This window comes from Hipposideros armiger, unplaced genomic scaffold (assembly GCF_001890085.2).
Source record: "Hipposideros armiger isolate ML-2016 unplaced genomic scaffold, ASM189008v1 scaffold_350, whole genome shotgun sequence".
In the NCBI taxonomy this organism is placed as follows: domain Eukaryota; kingdom Metazoa; phylum Chordata; class Mammalia; order Chiroptera; family Hipposideridae; genus Hipposideros; species Hipposideros armiger.
The window spans coordinates 759,150-781,214 of NW_017731700.1; the positions used below are offsets into that span (position 1 = coordinate 759,150).

At 36.0% G+C, this 22,065-nt stretch overlaps 1 protein-coding gene across 1 annotated transcript in view; it reads left to right on the forward strand.

The window, feature by feature from the left end:
* NRK (Nik related kinase) overlaps positions 1-22,065 on the forward strand; it is a 166,076-nt gene that overhangs the window by 125,121 nt on the left and 18,890 nt on the right. Inside the window, exons 15-23 of the mRNA XM_019661488.1 lie at positions 2,247-2,314; positions 4,095-4,189; positions 7,417-7,511; positions 8,816-9,180; positions 11,175-11,505; positions 14,653-14,839; positions 15,287-15,442; positions 17,367-17,510; positions 19,308-19,466. Coding sequence (XP_019517033.1) covers positions 2,247-2,314; positions 4,095-4,189; positions 7,417-7,511; positions 8,816-9,180; positions 11,175-11,505; positions 14,653-14,839; positions 15,287-15,442; positions 17,367-17,510; positions 19,308-19,466 — 1,600 coding nt within the window. The remainder of the gene's footprint in view (positions 1-2,246; positions 2,315-4,094; positions 4,190-7,416; positions 7,512-8,815; positions 9,181-11,174; positions 11,506-14,652; positions 14,840-15,286; positions 15,443-17,366; positions 17,511-19,307; positions 19,467-22,065) is intronic.

Below are 22,065 nucleotides of genomic sequence, written 5' to 3' on the forward strand. Positions count from 1 at the left end.
CTGTTGTTCAGCATCTTAGCTGTAGAGGGCAGTGTCACTGGCCCTCATATGTGGGATCCGAACCGGGGCCCTCTGGCATCCCAAGCCAGGTCTTAACCATCGCGCCACTCGGCCGGCCCATGACCTATTTTTTTGATAGCTAAAAACTATTTTGAATAGTAACCTAGTGATATAAAACTAAATGAGGCAAGGCAGTGCTCCATAGTCCTATCTACTAATGTCAGAAAATAAATGTGTTTCACTGATGGAAACTGGCCTATTAGATGTGCTCTTTTTCAATTGTTTTGGTGTATTGCATGAATGAATAATTAATAAAATTTTAATGATTTCATTTATAATTGAAAAAATATTTGGAACACTGTGATATTACTGTCAAATTGTAAAGTGAAAAATACTTTCTTAAAGATGTGACATTTTTGACTCTTGAGGGACTTTAATGATGTGTATATGTGTATATTACACCTTTTGAAAATTGAGGGTTAGCTAAAAAGGGTAAGTGAAAGAGAAGTTTGAAATTAAATTCTGAGTGAGAAATTTGGACTTGATATAAAATGTAATATGAAACATAAAAAGAGCATTAAATTAGCAGTTGGGAGACCTACATTCTCATTATAGATATTCTTTGACTTGATGTAAAATTCTTCAAAAAGTCATTTTCCCTCTGAAGGCTACAGATTCCTCAATAATAAAATGAGACTGTTTGGTTATGTGATATCCAGAATCTTTTATTATACTAAAATTCAAGGATATGATCAGAAGTTATAGTTAAGCAGTTCTAATGTTATAAGTAATTATGGAAATAGGATCTATGTAGTCTGACAATTAAGTTTGTGAACTTGCCACTGTGCGCTTACATTGACATCACTGTACAAACTGCTCGGTAAGGTTTTATACCTTAGTATATCGGTGTCGCACAGTTGTGTTCGTGTCAACATGTGGCGGTATCTTGCTGGCATTCCTTATTGTTGCATGCTTTTGTGGGCCATCACGAGAATGTCAGAGCTTGAATTAGAGCAACAAACAAACATTAAATTTCTTATTAATCTTGGCAACAGTGGAAGTGAAATCAGGCACGTTAGTCCAAGTTTATGGGGATAATGCCATGAAGAAAACGGCAGTGTACAAATGGATTAAACATTTTTCTGAGGGGAGAGAATGCATCGCTGATGAAGAGACGTCAGGGTGGCCAGGAACGGACAGAACTGATGAAAACATTGCAAAAATGCATAGAATTGTGCATCAGAATCATTGGCTACTGTGAGAAGCATAGCAAACCAAGTAAATATTGATAAACAGTTAGGAAATTCTTAACTGAAAATCTTGGCATGAGAAAGGTGTGTGCAAAAATGGTCCCGAAGGAGCTCACCAATGAACAAAAGTAAAGGAGTGCTGAAGTGTGCCAAGACCTTTTTGAGAGGCAAGACAATGTTTTGGGCAGTGTTATCACAGGTGATGAAACATGGGTGTACCAATATGGCCCTGAAACAAAGCATCGAAGTACACGATGGAAGTCAGCCAATTCTTCATGACCAAAAATGTTCTGTCAGTCCAAATCAAGAGTCAAAATGATGTTGCTAACCTTTTTTTGATATCAGAGGGATTATTCATTATGAATTGGTACCTACTAGACAAACAGTTAACCAAGTTTACTCTTTGGAATTTCTGAAAAGGCTGCATGAAAAAGTTAGATGAAAACAACCTGAACTGCTTGCCAACAATTCATGTCTCTTGCATCACGACAATGCGCCAGCTTACACCTCACTGTCTGTGAGGGAGTTTTAAGCCAGTAAACAAATAACTGTATTGGAACACCCTCCCTACTCACCTCATCTGGCCGCCAATGACTTTCTTCTTTACACGAAAGTTAAGGAAAGCTTTAAAGGAAGATATTTTGATGACATTCAGGACATCAAAGTTAATATGATGACAGCTCTGATGGCATTCCAGAAAAAGAGTTCCAAAATTGCTTTGAAGGGTGGGCTAGGCTCTGGTGTCCGTGCATAGCTTCCCAAGGGGAGTACTTTGAAGGTGACCATATTGATATTCAGCAATGAGGTATGGAGCACTTTTTCTAGGATGAGTTTATAAACTTAATTGTCAGACCTCATATTTATAAAAATCAGATTTTATAAGTTGGATTTTTAAGAAAATATCTCTATCTGAAGAAAGGAATTTTTCTATATATTAATAACTCAAAAGAATTTATGATGGAGAATTCTATAGAAGTATCACATTGTGTCTTTGAGGTCCAAGAAAGATCTACTTCTATATCTTACAACCAGGATCATGCACACCACGTCAAGTTCTCTTCAAGGTATGTGTGTCTAATTTTTATATTCAAATTACTCACGGTTTACTACCACATGGAAAATTAAAGCTTATTTATTTGACACTAGGTTCTGTGTAAAGTCAAAATTAAAATATTAATAACATTGTCACCGATGGCCCATATTTAAAACCTTCATTTCAACAATCCATTAACTAGATTTTTCACATTTGGACATATGCAATCTCAGTGTCATTTAATTTGATAATTAGATGGTAAGATCCACAATTTAATAAAAGAAATAATGAATTATTTAACAGCTTTCAATTAATAATTTACAATAAAAATGTTAATTTCATGTGTATCATGTACTTCACCTACACATTTTATCATGCAATACATGATAAAACACACACACAAATAATCCCTAAACCTCAGAAGCTAATGCCACAGAAATGTGCAAGCCTGAAATGACCTATAGGGAAAACCAAACCTAAAACTAAATATTATATCAATAATAGTTTATACCAGTCACCAGTCATTGTACTTTATCTCTGTAATATTGGTGCTTTTCAGTAATTTTCAGAGATCATGGTTCATATTGTCGATGTTATATGCAATGTGTTATATTTGAAAGCTAAATTTTTATGTAGAATTTCCCTGAAAATCATATCCCCAAACCTATTAATAATGAATAGAACTTTGCCTATATTCATTCACACAGTTATTTAGTGAATATTTATTGAGCAATGACTATATTCAAGATACTGGACAGTATGGCCAGATGGCTTAGAGTTGATAGTATGTAGTATATATATTCCTAGTGTTATATTTTAAAAGTCCATATATTTATGTCCTTAGATTTAAATGGTGTGTAGAAATCTTGGAAAATTTGAAAACAAGATTTGGGACTTTTTCTTCCTCTGTATTCAATGAAGGAGTTATCATGGTCCTTCTCACCACAAAGGGATGATACCAGTTTAGTTTTTTGTGTCTGTTTTTGGTATCATGGGGTATGACCTCAATAAAATCCAGTATATACAAAATGATATTACTCTTAAACTGGAATTGGTTGACCATGTCACCAAAGGATTTTTGAATTTATGACTAGCAAATATGTTAACTTTAAATATGGTTAAATTTACAAAATTGATTTAAATGCAACTTGAGTCTTTCTCTGAAATTTTGGGTCATAGAAAAGACTCTTGTCTGTTCTAGGCCTAAGTCAATAATCATCATCCTTCCTATACAAAAATTCCAAAGCAACCAAAATTTAGCAGCACTGGTCAAAAAAACTATCTAAATATTCCCTGAATTTGAATAGTAAAATCTAAAGTGTTCTATCTATCTGTCCATCCAAATGTCTGTATCAGGAATAGGACATTAAAGAAACATGGATTCCAAGCATTTGAAATCATGATAATAATAGTGGAATATTTGACATAACAATTACTTAGCTCTTTTGTCATGTTGACATCTTCACATATGCTATAAAATTATGTTTACTGTTGTGTTACCTAGGTAATAATAATGTCCAAATATTAGATTACAGAAAGTTTAGAAGAATTTTTAGAAATAAATATGATATGTGAAATAAACTTATACTATATGGAAGTACATTTTTATATTTTGAAAATTGTTACTTTGTTCTAGATAAAATAGTAGGTTTGGGGAAAATGGAAATTGAAAAATATTACTTAAGCTCTACCTTTTTTTCAGTTTGATATGTACCCATATACTTACAACTGTCTGTTGGCCCTGATGTTGAGTTGTTCATTCCCTTTATGAATGTTAGGACATGGTACATTCTTTTCTGTCTTTTCATTAGTGTTCCTCAGCGGTCTCTTTTGGAACAAGCTCAGAAACCCACTGACACCAGACAAAGGAGTTCACAAAATCCTCAGAATTGCTCAGCAACATCAGGTGATTAAAAGCAGAAACAGCCAAAACATGGAGTTAATGTTTCACAATTTATATTGCAGAAGTCAAGAAAGAATCTCAACAAGGAATTATTCAAAAGTGTCAGGGAGGCCAAGTAAGATTAAAACCGGGAGGCGATTGGATTTGGCAATTCAGTGGTCATTGGTGACCTATGAGAAATGGAAAATAATTTTTCTGAAGTTTCTTCTTTCAGTTGAGTTGGAATGTGTCAAGGGAGGTGGGGTGTGTCAACTTTAGTATCCATAATGTGAAAAATATGGGAAAGGAACTGAGGAGAAGCTGCTCCAATTGGATAAAATTTATAGGCTATGTTTAGAATATTGAAATTTTAGATGAAGGACTTGTGAGCATGTGTTTTATTTATCAGTTTGTTGTTTAACCTCCTGAAGTAAAAGATATACAGTATCTCATAAACATTTCTAAATGTTGCAAATTGATGTTTTTACTCAAAATACATGAAAAATTAATAAAATCATAGGAAATAACCACTAATTGTCTTATTAATTTCAAACAAATGTTTTATTTTATGACATGATTTGAGAGACTTTAAATTAATTGTAGATTTGTGAAATATTGGATTAACAAAGTCAAAAGTTGTGCCTTGGATCATAAAATGTGTTGTTACCTGCTTTTAAGCAATCTAAGTAAGTTAAGCAAGGATAAAATACCTAAGTCCCTAAGTCATCTGTAAAAATGTAGCATACAGATTTTATTAAAATGTTAATAATAAAAAGGATATATAGGTGTACTATATAAAAACTAATTAATAATTAGTTAATTAGTAAACAATTAGTTGATTATTAAGTAATAATTGATAGTAATTTTATTTAAGTGCTAATAATAAAAAGGGATATATAGGTGTAAAATCACATATTGAAACACCTGAAGTTAAAAACCCCATTCCTCTTAGGAGACTTAGATAATGGCAAAAAATTTTTAAATTGTAGTGACCTCTCATACAGAAATAGTATCTTGGGAGAAATAAGATAAGCCTACATGAAGAATCACTTTGGGAATTTTCCCCCACACAATATCGCTAATACTGGGCAAACAACTAAAAATTTATGTTTTATTCATATTGCCTTTTTTTAAATAATCAAATTCTGGATTAGGCCCCAAAGCAGTCATGAACAGTGGTGAGAGGGAGAACAGGATGAATAGCATCTGTGTAGATATTAGCTAAAGTTCTTTTCAGCTCTAAAACTCTATTATTTTATTGTGTGTGCTACATAGACCATTTGAAGTTTCCCATGAGATTGCATACTTCATCATGCAGGAAATCAGAGCACCTTACCATAAAATTGCCCCCAAACCTCAAACACATACCCAAACTTCTTATTTAGCCTAATAACACACCAAGAGATTTGAGAGAAAATGCTTTCTTGCAGAATGATAAGAAACTGCAAAAGTACAAGTCAGAAAAAGTCAAGAACCATATGACTTCACTCATATGTGGGATATAAAACTGAAAGCAACAAAGGAACAAGACAAACAAAAAAAAAGACAAAAAGTCATAGACACAGACAACAGTTTAGTGGCTACTAGAGTGTAAAGGGGAAGGGAGTGGTAGAAGAGAGTAAAGCAGTCAAATATATGGTGATGGGAGGATAACTGACTCTTGGTGGTGAGCACACAGTATGATACAAGATGATGTATTATAGAAATGTACACTTGAAACCTATGTAATTTTACTAACCATTGTCACCCCAATAAATTTAATTTAATTTAAAAAGTACAATAGTGCCAGAAGACATGGACACAAATTGTAGGATGTGTTCAGTGTAATTTTCTCAAATGATAGCAGTGTATCCAAATATTAGATTGTCGGAAAAGTCATGACACATTTTTGTAACGAAAAACATAGAAAAATATACGTCATAACTTCTCCGACAACCCAATACATGCTTTCTGGATGTATACTTTCTGGATGTACCTCTATACTTTGGCTATATCTACCAAGGATACAAATAAAAGAGGGATAGTACTATTTGTTTTTAAAATCCAAGCACACAAAAACAGTAAACAGGGACCTCACTGTCACCTTAGCGAAGCTTTTCTTAAGTACACTCACAGAGATCTAATAATATTTGACCCTAAGTATTCCCACTGCATTTTAATCCCAGGTGTTACTTATTATAACACAGATCTTAATGCCAAAAATCCAGATTTGCTATCCAGACAAATTTGCATTTTAAATAGAAATATTTACACTATAAAATTGAGTTGTTCATTGTGATGGCAACTAGCCACGTGTGGCTATTGAAATTAAAACTCAAATAAAATTTAAATAAAATTATAAAGTAAACCCCTCAGGCACACTGGCCATATTTCAAATACTTAATAGTCATATGTGTGGTTAGTGGCTACTGTATTGGACAGTACAGATACAGAATAATTCTACTGCTGCAGGAAGTTCTATTGCACAGCGCCCCTATAGAAAGATTCCCTGATTTATAAAAATACCTCAGGGGGTGTCAGGTTAGCTCATTTGGTTAGAGCATGGTGCTGATAAATACTCAGGTTGTCGTTTCGATCCCCACATGGGCCACTGTGAGCTGCACCGTCCTTAAAAGAGTCAACTATACCATTGTAACATGAAAGCAGTGGGTAAGCCAATAACCATGGCTGTTCCCCAATAAAATTTTAAAAATAAATAAATAAATAATAAATAAATAAAAAGAGCTCAGCTTTGTCTCTTTTTAGTTGTTCACTTTTCACCTGTATTGAAATGCTTATGGTTATATCCTTGAGTGGAAATCGTGTGATTAAGATTGCTGAGTCAACTCTCCTCTTGAGAATTTTGTCTAATCTATCATCTTCTAATACATTGTTGGGCTCATTCTACTGGTTAGTATGGGAGGCCACTGGTACCACCCAGCCCTTCCTATTCTTGATATATTTTTGATTAGAACTATTGGTCTACCCATCTTACTGTGTAACTTCTTACACAAATAGAAATACTTAGCAAGTGTACCCTTAATATTGAAAACAGAAAAGTCATGTAGTTCCACAGACAGTACAAACCTTGTGCCTGTCATTACCACTGAAAACAACCTAGAACCATGGCCCCATGAGAATTTATCAGGTGATATTTCCTGAATGGGAAGAGTCTACAAGAAAAATACCAAGGGATAGAACTGGCACACAATAAAAATGTAGGCAATGGCTGTGATCACCACTGTTACTAATGTTTTCTGGACATTCCACAGAATCGTCTGAGGAAGAGAGTCCTGTGATTGGAAGAAGGTCCCAGTCATCACCGCCGTACTCTACTATTGATCAGAAGTTGCTGCTTGACGTCCATGTAGGTTCCTACCTTAATGCTTAACACATTTATGTTTGTTCTTTTTCATTTTCAGTTTCTTTTTTTAAAAAAGATTTTTATTGGGGAATGGGGGGAGGGGAACAACATTGGGGAATCAGGGAAGGGGAACAGACAATTTGCTGTCCTTTTGTTCTTCAGTCTAGTTGTGGAGGATGTTGCTTCACTGGCCCAAGTTGGCACCATCATTGCGCTCTTCCCGGGCGAGGCAGATAAGTCGCCGGCTTCTGGACGGCCGCTCACTGCAGCTGCTGGCCGCTCACGCTGGCTTCTGGCTACACACGGTAGCCCATGGCAACCCACTGCAGCAGTGGCTGCAGCCTAGCCATCGCCGGTGACTCACGGCAGCCCAGCTCCAGATTGAGCTGTTGTTCAGCATCTTAGCTGTAGAGTGCAGTGTCACTAGTCCTCATATGTGGGATCCGAACCAGGGCCCTCTGGCATCCCAAGCCAGCTCTTAACCAACGCACCACTCGGCCGGCCCATCAGTTTTTTTGATATACATACGTATTTTTTCACTGCTGTGTGAGTATACAGAAAATGAAATCTAAAAATTAAATTTGAAACAGAAAAATATCTAATTGATCATAAAACATTTTGTTTTCACATCCTTGTGTCAGAACATATTCAAGAGAGGAGTGATAAAAAGCTACTTGTAGAAGCTAATCTCAAATTAAGTCTTACAGTTCTTTTTGCAGTGTGTTTTTAGATTATTCTATTTTACTTTTGTTAATTACCCCTACCCTACCACACACACATCCTTTTCAGATTGTCCAAAGGTTGCTTATATGACACATAGCATACTTGAAGGTGGATTTATATTAGTATGTTTCTTCTTCTTATAAGTGTTTGAGTTACTTTAAGACAACTTATGTTGCATAAAACTAGAGCTGGGAAATTAATAGATCAATTTTAAGAGCTATATGTTAATCCAAATATCAGAGGATAAAACGAAAGGAAAAAGTGACTATACCTTCTATATAGCACCAAATCATCTGTTCTGCTCTCGAGCACCAAAACCAAATGTCTATTCTTCCGAAGACAAGTAGGGATAATAAAAAACAAAGTAAGTAAATTTTTCTGTGTGATCCAGAAAGGTCATTAATGATCACAGCCTGAGGTTTGGATTTTGACATCTCATCTTCACAAAAGTGTTGGCTTTATTGAGTGAACATCTTCATTTCAATTGAAAATATATTTTAAAATATTGTCAGCTTGGAAACTTTCCAATCTACAAGAAAATAAAAGGCTACTAGAGACTACATTAACCTTTCTTCTGCACACAGGTTCCAGATGGATTTAAAGTAGGGAAGATATCTCCCCCTGTCTATTTGACAAATGAATGGGTAGGCTATAATGCACTCTCTGAAATCTTCCGGAATGATTGGTTAACTCCTGCACCTGTCATTCAGCCGCCTGAAGAAAATGGTGATTATGTTAAAGTCTATGATGCTGGTGTTGATACTGATGGTGATGATGATGATTTTAATGATGCATATGAAGATAGCTACAGCCATGACAATGGCAGTGATGCCTTGGATATACAGGTTGGTCAGGCTAATGATGTCAGTGAAGACCATGATGACGATGGCAATGATGAGGCTGTTGATGACAAAGACAGTAATCATGATGATGCTACTAGTTGGCCAAGGTTGGTTTTTATCAACTACTTGCACTATCCGTGTTTTATAATTTCAGAACTATTTGCATCTTTGGTTTACTTTCAAAATTTATTACTAAGAGGGTGAATAGAATTGCACTTCCATAGTGGTAAATGGTTAAGTTTTTTTAAAAGATTTTATTGGGGAATGGGGGGAGGGGAACAGCATTGGGGAATCAGGGAAGGGGAACAGACAAGTTGCTGTCCTTTTGTTCTTCAGTCTAGTTGTGGAGGACATCGCTTCACTGGCCCACATTGGTATTATCATTGTGCTCTTCCTGGGTGAAGCAGATCGGTTGCCAGCCACTGGACGGCTGCTCACGGTGGCTCTTGGCAGCTCATGCCGGCTGCCGGCTGCTCACGGTAGCTTTACGGCAGCCCACTGCAGCCTCACTGCAGCCTACGCCGTCACCGGTGACTCATGGCAGCCCAGCTCCAGGTTGAGCTGTTGCTCACCATCTTAGCTGTAGAGTGCTCAGCGTCACTGGCTCTGATGTGGGATCTGAACCAGGGTCCTGCTGCTCAGATCTGGCGTCCCAAGCCAGCTCTTAACCAGTGCGCCACTTAGCCAGCCCAATGGTTAAGTTTTAATAATAGATTTTAAATTATTTTAATGAAAAACACTTTATTTTGCATTTTTGTATATAGTGTTTTATTAGCATTTAAGTATTTGTGAGGTTCTTTAGAACTGGAATTGTCTAGGTGTTGTTGTTAAAATCAATGCTGCTGAGTCAACCTACACTGTAAAACTGCAATGACTATGAGAAATGGGGTGACAAATTTAGTAGTGTTCTACTTAATAACTGTAAGAGGAAGCCCTAGTATTTGTGAGCAGAATCTCTAAATTTGCTGAAAAACATGATAACCAGCTTGACTTTCACTTGATTTTTAAGCTGCAACTTACTAACATGGCATTATTTTTGGAATTTTGAAAACTGTTGTAACTAAATTCAGTACTCATTCAACTTTATCTTCTTATAGAGTAGCTGCCCAAAGTGATAATATTTAGTGAAGTAATGGTTTTGACATTCCACCAGTTGTCCTTTGCTCCTACTGTAAACAGCCAGTGTGTTCTTATGTACATATGCTCATGGTTTGTATTTGAACTGCTCTTAAAGAAGATTAGTTACATGATATCTTTTTCCAGTTTTAGAAAAATAATTAACATTGGGAAAACTCTTTGCTTTATAATATTGAAATCCGTATATTGTTTTGCTAATATTTAAATGTTATTGGGGGGATATACATGACAGAACAGAATTACAGATCATTCAACATTTTTTCTTTTTTGCAAACTAAAAAATCTACCAGGAATTCCATTGCCAAATAAATTTTGTTTTAGAATTATAATACGTACATGTTTATGATGTGTTATGCAAAACATCACTGAAAAATTTTGTTAAGCTTAGTGTTCTTAGCAACTAATTAAATGACTATCTTAGCTTAATGAGATCTATATTATTGAACTTCCTGGTGGTAGTAGAACAATCAATGGGATTCTGTAACAAAGCAGTCAATACACATGTAAAAAATCAAAGTACATGTTAACATTAGCATACATTAGATATATTACAATAAGAATTATTCAAATACGTTGTGGTTGAGCCAAGAACATGGGCTCGATCATTCATGTGGGTATGAAGTTGCATGAAATAGTGTATTTAAGAAAAAAATACATATTCTTGCTACCAACCTAACATGTGTTCCTAATAAAGGACTCACGTTCACTCCCATCTGCCATCCAAATGTGGCCAGGAAATTGATAGTGGCTATGGTGTTAATTCAATATTGAAGATTGAAAGTACATAGGGGCATTTTTCTTGTCTATATCATACAAGTAGTGTTCACATAGAGCAAAAATGAGCCTAGGGATGGTACATATGTATAAGACACATCCTAATTCTGTTTAATTTGCTGACTTTTAAATGTGTTTTTGTTGGGTGGCTTTCACCCAATCATTAACTGAATCTTGTTGTCTGGCCAAGCTATGGTAGAGGTAGAAGCTGGAAGCAAAATGATAGAGATGGGAGTGGTGGAGGAGAAGGAATCTGCAGCAGCTATGAAAGCCAGAGAGCCAGTAGAAGCCATGGAAGATGTGCAGCCAGTGGTGGCAATGCAGCTACTGGAGATGAAGAAGGACATAGAGCCAACATAGGAAGCAGAAGAAGAGGCAAGGAGGATGATGGAGGTAGAAGAATCAGTGGACCCCATGAAGAGAGTGATGCCCTTGAAGTCAATGAAGGAGAAAATTGCTCAGAGAGAGATGGTCCAGGTTTGGAGAGACCAGCATCTGAGGACTTTGAACATAAACAAGAGGTAATGCATCATTTTAAAAGAATTGGTTCCTTTCCTTGTGAATGTATTTCTTCATGTGGTATGTCACATTTCCAGCCATTCCACATGTTTTAAACTTTTATCCTAAAGCCTTAAATATTTTGAATTATAGCTGTAGATAGATCTTTACATCTTCTAATTTGGATGGTTCCCTATTTTACTTTGAAGGACAAAAATATCTTCGTTTCCCTTTATTACTCAGATCACATGTTTGAGATAGTGTCTCTTAACACATACTTTTTTTCTAAGCCATTTTTATTATGGTAAAATATATATAACATAAGATTTTCTATTTTAAGTGTACAATTCAGTGAAATTAAACAAGTTCACCAATGTTGTACAACTATTACTACTATTCATTTTAGAACTTTCTTTTATCATCTCAAACAATTAAACAGTTAACTCTATTATCTCTCTCCCCAATATTTAGTAAACTCTATTCTACTTTTTGTCTAGGTACCTTATATAAGAAGAATCATACAGTATTTGTCCTTTTTTCTGTCTGGCTTATTTAACTTAGCATAATATTTTTAAGGTTGATCCATGCTGTAGTACATGTCAGGATTTTCTTTCATTTTTAAGGCTGAATAATATTTCATTGTGTGAATACATCACATTTTGTTTACCCATTCATCTGATCATGGACTCTTGGGTTGTTTTCACCTTTTGGTATCATGGATAATGCTGCTGTGAAGATTGGTGCATGAGTATCTATTGTTGGAGTCATTGTTTTCAATTCTTTGGGCTATACGAGTATATATAGGAATGGAATGTCTAGATGTGTAATTGCTAGCGTGGAATGGCTAGAGTCTATTTTAATTTTTAAGGTACTATTAACACAAATAATAAAACCTAAGTAACATACTGTGTTTAGATAATGATTTTGTTATTTACAAAAGGTTTACTGGCTTTATAAATAGGTCTAAAAATACTCAAATAGCTTCACAGATGCTAGATCAATAGGAATTATCACAGAGAAGATTTTCTGGAGCACTAATTCTTGATAAGTGGGGAGTACTTGGATATCTGCAAACACAGGTAAGATTCCAGACAGAGGAAAGATCATACCAATCTACTTTCCCAGCCTGGTATCCTATCACACAAACTGACTTAGAAGATGCCATTCTTTTTTATGAATTAGTGCCCTTGTGTAAGCTGTTCACTTTGTCTATAAGACTGCCCCCTCATTTCTTCTCTGCTTGGTGAACTAATCATCCTTCATGATCCAACTCATATATTGTCTTTGACTTCCCAAAACAGAATTATACACCCTTTCCCCTGTGCTTGCAAGAATGTTGGCCATAGTTTCATTTTAGTGCTTCTTACATTGTAATTTGGTTGTTTGCTTGCTTTTCTGTCACAGTAGATTGTGAACTCTTAAAACACAGGAATAATGTTTAATCCACCCTTGATTACTTTTCCTTACCCACTCACCCAATCTCAGGGTCCAACCTAGGATCTGGCCTATGATAGGCACATAATAATTATGGAAGAAATCAATGAAGGGAGAAAACAAAGAAAAAAAGGTAGGAAGGAAATTCCCTAGATGGATTCCAATGGGAAACCAGTATCAGTGGGAATGTATGTCTGTCTCTGTCTCTCCCTCTCTCTATCAATCATCTGTCTACCTACCTATCTAAATTAAAGACATTAAAATGGGTTGTCCCAACATAGTTTTCATAGTAGCTCTGGGTATCTCTAGTTACCTTAAGGAATGTTTTTGTCATTTACAGAGTGATTGGATCTTTTCTTTTTAATTTAAAAAGGATGTGTTGCCATACCACACTTTTGTGGTTGGAAAGGTCATAAAAACATGTCTTTGAAAGAGCAGCACAGCTCTCTCAAGGCCATGGATCCCTGTTTACACACACACACACACACACACACACACACACACACATTGCTTATCAAAAGACAGGCTCACCAAAAACAGTTGGTATGCTTTTCCACAGGATATAGCGTTCCACATAAAATCTGTCACATTTTGTGGCTTTTATCCATGAGTTTCTTCTCTGTAAGTTAATGGAAGCAGACTACATTTTCAGTGAAGCATGTTCACACTCTTGAGTCTGTATTGGTTGATTTTCCATCATTAGTTTTGCTATTTCACAAAGGGAAACTGATAGCCCCACACCAGTGCTTTTAATTTTTTCAAGTGGTTGTTGGGCATAGCATAGATGAATGTAACTCTGGCTTCAAACTCTGGTCCCCTTACTTATTTCTATGACCCTGAATACATATTCAACTTTGCTAAGCTTTAGTTTCTTTTTTTAAGGTTTGAATGGTGAATTGAGGGAGGGGAAGAGCGTTGGGGAATTGGGGAAGGGGAACAGACAAGTTGCTGTTCTTTTGTTCTTCAGTCTAGTTGTGGAGGACATTGCTTTACTGGCCCATGGTGGTATTGTGATCATCGCGCTCTTCTCGGCTGAGGCAGTCGGTCAATGGCCATTGGTTGGCCGCTCACGGTGGCTCATGGCAGCTCACGGCAGTTCTTGATGGCTGCCGGCCACTCATGCCCACTGCCAGCCACTCACGCCCGCTGCCGGCCAGCCCCCCTGCAGCTCCACTGCAGCCTATAGTGTTGCCTCATGGCAGCCCAGCTGCAGATTGAGCTGTTGTTCACCATGTTAGTTGTAGAGGGCACAGGATCACTTGCCCGTGTGGGAACCAAACCAGCGGCCCTGCTGCTCAGAGCTCGCATTCCCAAGCCAACTCTTAACCGACTGAGCCACTCGGCCGGCCCTAAGCTTTAGTTTCTTTATAAATAAAATAGAAATAATTATACTTACTTTTTGGGTTGTTGTAAGGATTGATAACTATTTATAAATAAGATGCCCAGCCAAGTACATGGTACATAGTAAAAACCAAATGTTAGGTCCCCAAATTGTACAGCTAGGTACTTTAAGCTCCTTGAATTTCTACTCTGACATCAATTGTCTCAATATAGGGTATTTCTCTTTCTTCTGATAACATTGTTGAGTTTATCTGGTAATTGTGGATTTTATAAGGGTTCAGGATTATAGATGTTACAAATTCTGCATTCTGTTTTTTCAAATGGCCCCTAAGCATATTATATTTCTCTCACTGTTAGTCTCCTAATAAAGTCAAAATCAATTTTCCATCTTTTAGGAGCCACTTGGTAGAAGTGAGGCCTCAAATGTCATTGCCTCAGGTGCTGCACCCGTAGCACCTGATGGTGAAAATGACAGTATAGACATATCGGAAGCATCAACAGAATCGGGTTCTTCTGCCAGCCACTCATCTCCTTCCAACATTTCTGGGAGGGCTGCAAACGCTGATTTTGCTAGTGCCATCTGTAAGTGTGTTTAATATTGTCTCCAAATGCAGTTTATTCACATATTAAATACAGTGTTTGACCACTGGTTCATGATCTGAAAAGATCAAATCATTCTGATATTTAGTTTCCATAAATCCAGATGGATATATGCCGTAAAAAATCTCTTTACTGAGTCTTTATGGCACCTAAAATTTTTAACTACAATTGAGAAATCGAGTCCCTCATCTGGATGTTGTTTGCAATTTGATCATAGTAACTTGAGATACATTCACATTCAGAAGTATTTTAACCATTGTGACTTATGTTATCTGTTGGCTTAGGAGTTACAGAAATGATACCTCCAGTAAAAAATAAAAGACTATAAAGGAAAAGAAACTTTTCTAGGCTGTCTCATTTGTGGAAACACTAAACACATATGGTGTATACATTAGTAATTGCTCTAAATATATTTCCCTTACTTCACAGTATATGCTGGATTAGTGGAAGTAACTGAGAAATCACCTAAGAAGCCCTCTGAAGTCAATGTTAACCCACTGTATGTCTCTCCTGCATGTAAAAAACCACTAATCCACATGTATGAAAAGGAATTCACATCTGAGATATGCTGTGGTTCTTTGTGGGGTGAGTTTGGTTTTATACAACTGAGTCATTCTTTTAAAGAATATGTTTTATCTAGGTAGCAAAGTTGTGAAAAATCAAAGATGTGAAACATTTGTTCACTATTACCAAACAAATAAAAAGTGTGTGTGTGTGCGTGTGTGTGTGTGCGTGTATACATACATACATATGTGTAATAGTTAATTTGCTCTTTTTTTGCTGATTTATTTTTACTGAACGCAGTTTGATGTTTGATTGGTGCTCCCTATTTTTCTTTTTAACCTGAATAAACTGGACTAAAATATAAGATTGGACTAGGTTATGACTTTTTAAAATATGAGCTTATTGTTTTTAGTTTAACAGAATGTGCAACATATAATACCTAATGAGATATTATAAGAAAGATTTCTGCAGGTTCTTATTTTAAAATAATCTTGAGGATTCGCAGGGGAAGTTTCTTTTATAGTCTCTTAACTTTGAGAGATCTTTTCAACCCTTTATTCCAAAAGAATTATAATAACATTGGCAGTGCTGAAACAATATTTTACCTCAAGTCAGTTTGTGTCATAAGTAAAACAGTAAATGAACACAAGGGGGGAGGGAGAAATCCAAAGTAAATGCCAATTTACATTTTCATAGATTTCACTTAATGTATGATTGAACAAGGGACAGAAATCAAATTAAAAATAGAGCAGTGTAGCAGACATTATAGTTATACGGATTGAACAATTTAGGAAAAAAATACGTCATCCTCAATGTTCTGCTAATACAATGTGACAGATTACAAGAAAGCGAAGTTTACTTCATTATCATTTCAGCCAGGCAACTACCCAGTTTATGTCCAATAACTAATTTTTATAACTTGTGAAAAATTCTTTTGAAAAATAAAAAATTACAGTAAAAATTGACTGCATTTCCTTCTCCCTCTCTGCTTCCCCTGTGGGAGGAATATACAGTTCATAAACCTGTCACTGTCTTACTTAGAGAACTGGTAAAGGACAGAGTGGGAAAATGAAGGCAGAGACCCTTGCCTTTGCTCCTTGTACCTTTAGAGCACAAATACCAGGGTGCCAAAAAATGTATACACATGACTTGTATTCATCTTTTGTTATTGGTGTATATATTATTACAATTTTCATAGGTTTTCCGTTCTTAAAATGTGCATACATTTTTTTTGGCACCCTTTGTATTCTCCCAGTAGAAGGAAGTCACTGAAGTACTCTCTCTTACATGAATTTGCTGATTTTCTCCTGTGTCTTAGGATATGGGGGGAAACTCCCACAGTGGCTTAAAATGTATTCTAACTTTGCTTCCATCTTCTATTTCAGTCTTGTCTTTCTGGTCTTTTAAAACAGTCTTATATTTGAGTGAATAGGGCCAGCAGACAAATAATAGAGCATTGGAATTTAAATACATAAAAGTAAGAATTAATTTCATAGGCACTTAGCAATATAAGTTTTAAAGTATATTCATGACCATAGAATCACTCAATTTTAAATCAGTTTACATATAATTATTTTTGAAGCATTAAAATCCTTATAGTTAAGAATGAGAAATCAACTGAATCAAAGTCTTTATAAATATGTGAGACATCCTCAGTGTTTAATGGTAACTTTCAAAAAGGTTGATTGATTTTTATAAAGTTTGGGAAACTATTAAAAGGTGCTGACATGTGCATGAAGTTCTTTTGTGAGATGGCACACTAGCCACTAGGCAGTAGAATATTGCCAAGAGTTTATTTCTTCTATATTTTTTTATGTAATTCAATGCAATTCTGTTCTGTTGATAGAGATCCCATTGTTATACAGAATGTTAGACTAAAATGTTAAGTCACCTCTACATAAATCAGAACATTGGCATAGCAGAAACGCTAACAATACTAACATAAATTCAATTATAAGAATGTAATCTGAGCTAATATAGCAGTTTTCTTTTTATACATGAACAGGAGTGAATTTGCTGTTGGGAACCCGATCTAATCTGTATCTGATGGACAGAAGTGGAAAGGCAGATATTACTAAACTTATAAAGCGAAGACCATTCCGTCAGATTCAAGTTGTAGAGCCACTCAATTTGCTGATTACTATCTCAGGTTTGTTTAAGAACTAAAATTAGCTTAGTAATTATGCAGATTAATTAGGTTGCAAACTGGGCTAAGGACTTCTTAAGATGAAAGTGTTCATAGGAAAGCACTTTAAATAAAACATTTAATTGGGACACCAGACTTTCCAACTTCCATTTTCTTATCTATTTACAATTTAAAGTAACTTCTGACTCCCCTTTGGTATCTGGATATTTTATTGTAATACACCTAACCTAGGTCAGTGATAAAAAAACAAACCATGCCATCTGCATTCTTTCAGGTCTTTTCTGAGTGGCCACCTACTTACTTCATAACCACAATTTCACCCACCTATGCACACACGACCACACTAACATCCACCATATACCTTTTGGGTTGATATAGTAAAAGCAACAAAGAATGGAGTGAGCAATAATTGGATAAAATTGAGACTGTCTGTCCCTGGCACAACCTTATCATGAGGGCCTACAGATAGGGTTAGTAACAAGAATGGGTCCCCTAAGGCCTTTCTACTCTTCCCACATAGTAGTTGAATTTCTTAGCTTTGGTCAGTCAGAGCCTGAACCTTTGAAGGTGAGATAGCAAGTAAATGAATGTTAGTAATGACTGTGATTACTAAACAGTACTTGGTATCAGAAAACACTAGCATTAACAGTGACTATAGTTAAAAGATGACTGATGACAATATGGAAAAAGTAAAAAAAAATGGTTTCACTGTAGAATAAAACGATGCTACTCACAGCCGCCTATATATGTTTACATACTTCCTGTCTATACCTAATAGCCATATTTCACATTAATTAATGACTACATTTCTAAGTATGATTAACTTCACTTTAAAGTTTTGTTAGAGGAGAAAATACTCTATGGATGTGCTTTCTCTAACCCAAATGTGCCCTTTTTAATACTTAAGTTTCTCTCAAATGTGGATTATTTTTTCATCAAATAGTACTGAGAACTTCACTGTAGAAATATGCTTAATGATTTAGAGCACACATTTATTTTACTATTTTAGAATGGCAACAGACATTGATATCTGAATTCTAATACTATTTCAAAAAATGTCATGTAAAAATGTATTTCACATTCTTACATAAGAATTCTATTATTGCGCCTAGAAATCTTGTAATCATGAACTTTAAAAATGAATATGAAGTCATTATCTAAAGAAAGAAATGGGTAATTTTAATTGCCTGTTTTTCCTGAAGGGATTGCAAGTATTTAATGGGATTTACAATTAGAAATTTAATATTAAAGATAAATTGGGTTGGGAAACAATAACAGTAAAACCATTCATTTATTTTTTAAGTATGCTGAAAAGGAGCAGCATAAAAAGACCCATGCCACTGTCCCCAAATGCCTAACAGTCAATACATTAGACATCTCTCTCATACGTACACACAACCAGGGACAGCTTCTGGGTCTGTGAATCCTAGAAGGGCCATGGCTTACATAAAAGCCAAGGTACAAATAAATGCTTGGTAATTCTGTTGTCTGCACAGTGGCAGGCTTAAGCTGTCCAAAAGAAGCAGTATTTTACATTCACTTCAGACAGGCACATAAGTAGCTGGTAGACACTTTGACTACCTTTTGTAGGTAAGAAACTTTGCTCTCACATTTCCAAACTCTGAAAGGAAGACTCTAATGTAGTGTAGTTTGGTTTTTTGTTTGTTTGTTTGTTTGTTATTTAAAGTGCTTTTCACTTTAACAAAAACATTTGGTTAAAAAGGAAAAAAGACCTTTACTTTTGTTCTTCCAATATATGAAAAATAGACTGAATTGAAACTATCTTTTCTCACCTATCAGGACGTAAGAACAGACTTCGGGTGTATCATTTAACCTGGTTGAGGAACAAGATTTTGAATGATGATCCAGAAAGTAAAAGAAGACAAGAGGAAATGCTGAAGACAGAGGAAGCCTGCAAAGCTATTGATAAGTTGACAGGCTGTGAACACTTCAGTGTTCGTAAGTCCCATTTCATCTTTAGTATAGGTATACGAATTTTGCTTCCCTTCATTTGGTGAAGTACATTGTTGTGAAAGGAAAGCAAAGAAAGAAAAAAAATTGTGACTTCATGTACAAAAATAAGTGAATTTCATTGAGACATCTTCCAGGTCTTTTATGCCACAATTATGGCTGTTATTGAGAAAATATTGATTGACTTGAATAGCTATTGAAGTTAAGTTAGGTTTCCTTTCTTACCTTTCTTTCCTTCCCAGTCACTCTAATTAGATCAGATGAACTGATATTTTTTCCCTGTCTCTTTATAACTTCAACTATGTAAATATCCTTGATGTATCTTCAGTAACCTGAGTGGTGATTCATATGACATCTTTCTTTGCAACAGCAATACAATAAAATCACATAATAATTCCTTTTATTTTTTAATTGTAAAACCTCTCTTAATACTGACCAGGAAACTTGATGATGAATCCAAAGGAAAATTCTTCTGTGGTCTGCTGGCTCTTGCTCCCATTGTCCAGATTCATGAATATAACTGCTAAATATTTCCTGTCTTATTAGAGTGTTTTCATATCCCCTGTTTCTTCACGACCATCCAATGTGAAATGGCGTAATGACTCCAGAGTTTCAGAATCTTGCTCTCATCTGTCAACAACTGGGAAATAATGTTATCCCAGTCTGTTCTATTTCTGAAGCAAATCCCCTCTGTGCTCAGTCTTCATTTTCTTCTTTCTTCTTCACTAGTCGCCCCTTCAGGCAGAACTAGTGGTACAGGTAAGAGATAGCTAGAATCACATAACATGAGTTGCATCAGGATATTTCTATCCTGACTGACCATTTCTGTTCTGCATATAAAGGGGCTTTCCCAGGATAGGTTTCCATATGTGTGTACATATGTACACATACACCATGGAAGAGAGAAATGAACACCCAAATTAGGCATGAAATACACTACTTTCTTCTAGTTTTATGTATCACTACTTTCCTTCAAGTCATATTGTGTAAATTTGGTAGTCAGAAGTGAATATCCCCAGATGTTAACCCGAGAGTTTATATAGCTGAATTGTTTCCTACCAACTTGCAAATTTTTTAGTTCAATAAGAGAGAGTTTACAAAGATAACCATCTTGCAAATCTGTGCTCTTGGTAGGTGAAAGGACTAGCTAAGTCTAGTTTTCCTGGCTGACCCCATTCCAACCCATCCCAGCTTTCATAATAAAGAAAAACACTTGTCCTACTGACAGGTGGAATAGTAGAATTCCTTTGCTTATTGGGGGTTTATTTAATTTATTTTTTATTAAATTTATTGGGGTGACAATGGTTAGTAAAATTATATAGGTTTCAAGTTAATCATGCTTCTTTGAACATCTGGCAACAATGTAAAAGGAAAAGTGTAAGCTAGAGGGAGAGAGAGAGAGAGACTTTGTATGTTGGTTTCAGATGAAGTCAGGCTAGAGACGACAGAGGCAATGTCCCTGTGAAGTAAAAGGGGTTTTAGTACAAAGTATAAATTTAGAAGGTAGGACAACATATTCCATGCCAGAAGGTCATTTTTTTCTCTTTAAATAAAAGCTCTATTGAAATAGTTTGCATACCATGAAATGTACCCATTTAAAAGTATACAATTAAGTGGTTTTTAGTATGTCTATAGAGTCATGTAACCAACCATCAACATGATTTAATTTTCATCATACCAAAAAGAAACCTCATCACCATTAGCAATCACTCCATATTCAGTGCCTCTTACATTCACATTATTCCCCTCACAATCCTAGGTAGTGTCAACTGATGGTTGTTGGTGCCAATTCCAATGCTAACAGGAATCCCCAATTGGGGTGTGGTAAAGAAGGAAACTCTTTTCAATGCAAACAGCTCAGTTGTGATACAGCGCAGCTGTGTAACAGCTCAAAAGTATTACAGCTCAATTACAAAGCAGCAAGGCTGTGAAACAACATGGCTGTGAGGTGGCCCTGTGGTGAGGACCCTCTCAGGCTAAACAGCTCTGCTCTGGTCTCATCTGTTCTGCTCCACTTGCTCCAGTCTGGAGCACTCCATTCTGCCTTGTGCTGGTCTGTTCCACCCTGCTCTGGTGAGATGTATTTGGTGTTTTAGATCCAGCTGGGAAACACAGGCTTTAGTCCTCCATGGAAAGGGAAAGTGCGCTGTCTTAGCCAGAGAGGAGCTCACTTACTTAGGCAGAAGTCCCTGCCCCTGGTCCCTAATTGGCCCATCTTCATGAAGATGATGACTCCAAATCCTCACAGTTTGATTAGTCAAAATGTCATTGTCCTGATTGGTCAGAAAGGAGTCACTCTAATCAGTTAGTGAATATGCTTATAAGGATATAGATGCACACTTCGGATTGGATGAGGAAAGCCTCAGTCCTATTGGTTGAAACACGATTCCAGACATTCTTTTATAAGGGCTACCTCAGTTGGCAGAAACACAGTGCAGACAGGCAGTTGAGTGTGGGAGGCAGACAGCTGAGTGCAGGCTTCTCCCTGAAGTATGGTTTGTGTGAGAGGCCCCTGTGTAGAATGGCTGCTAGGCTCTGCTTTTAAATTTGAGCTCTGATAGCCACAAGGAGCCCTTAATGGCAGGTA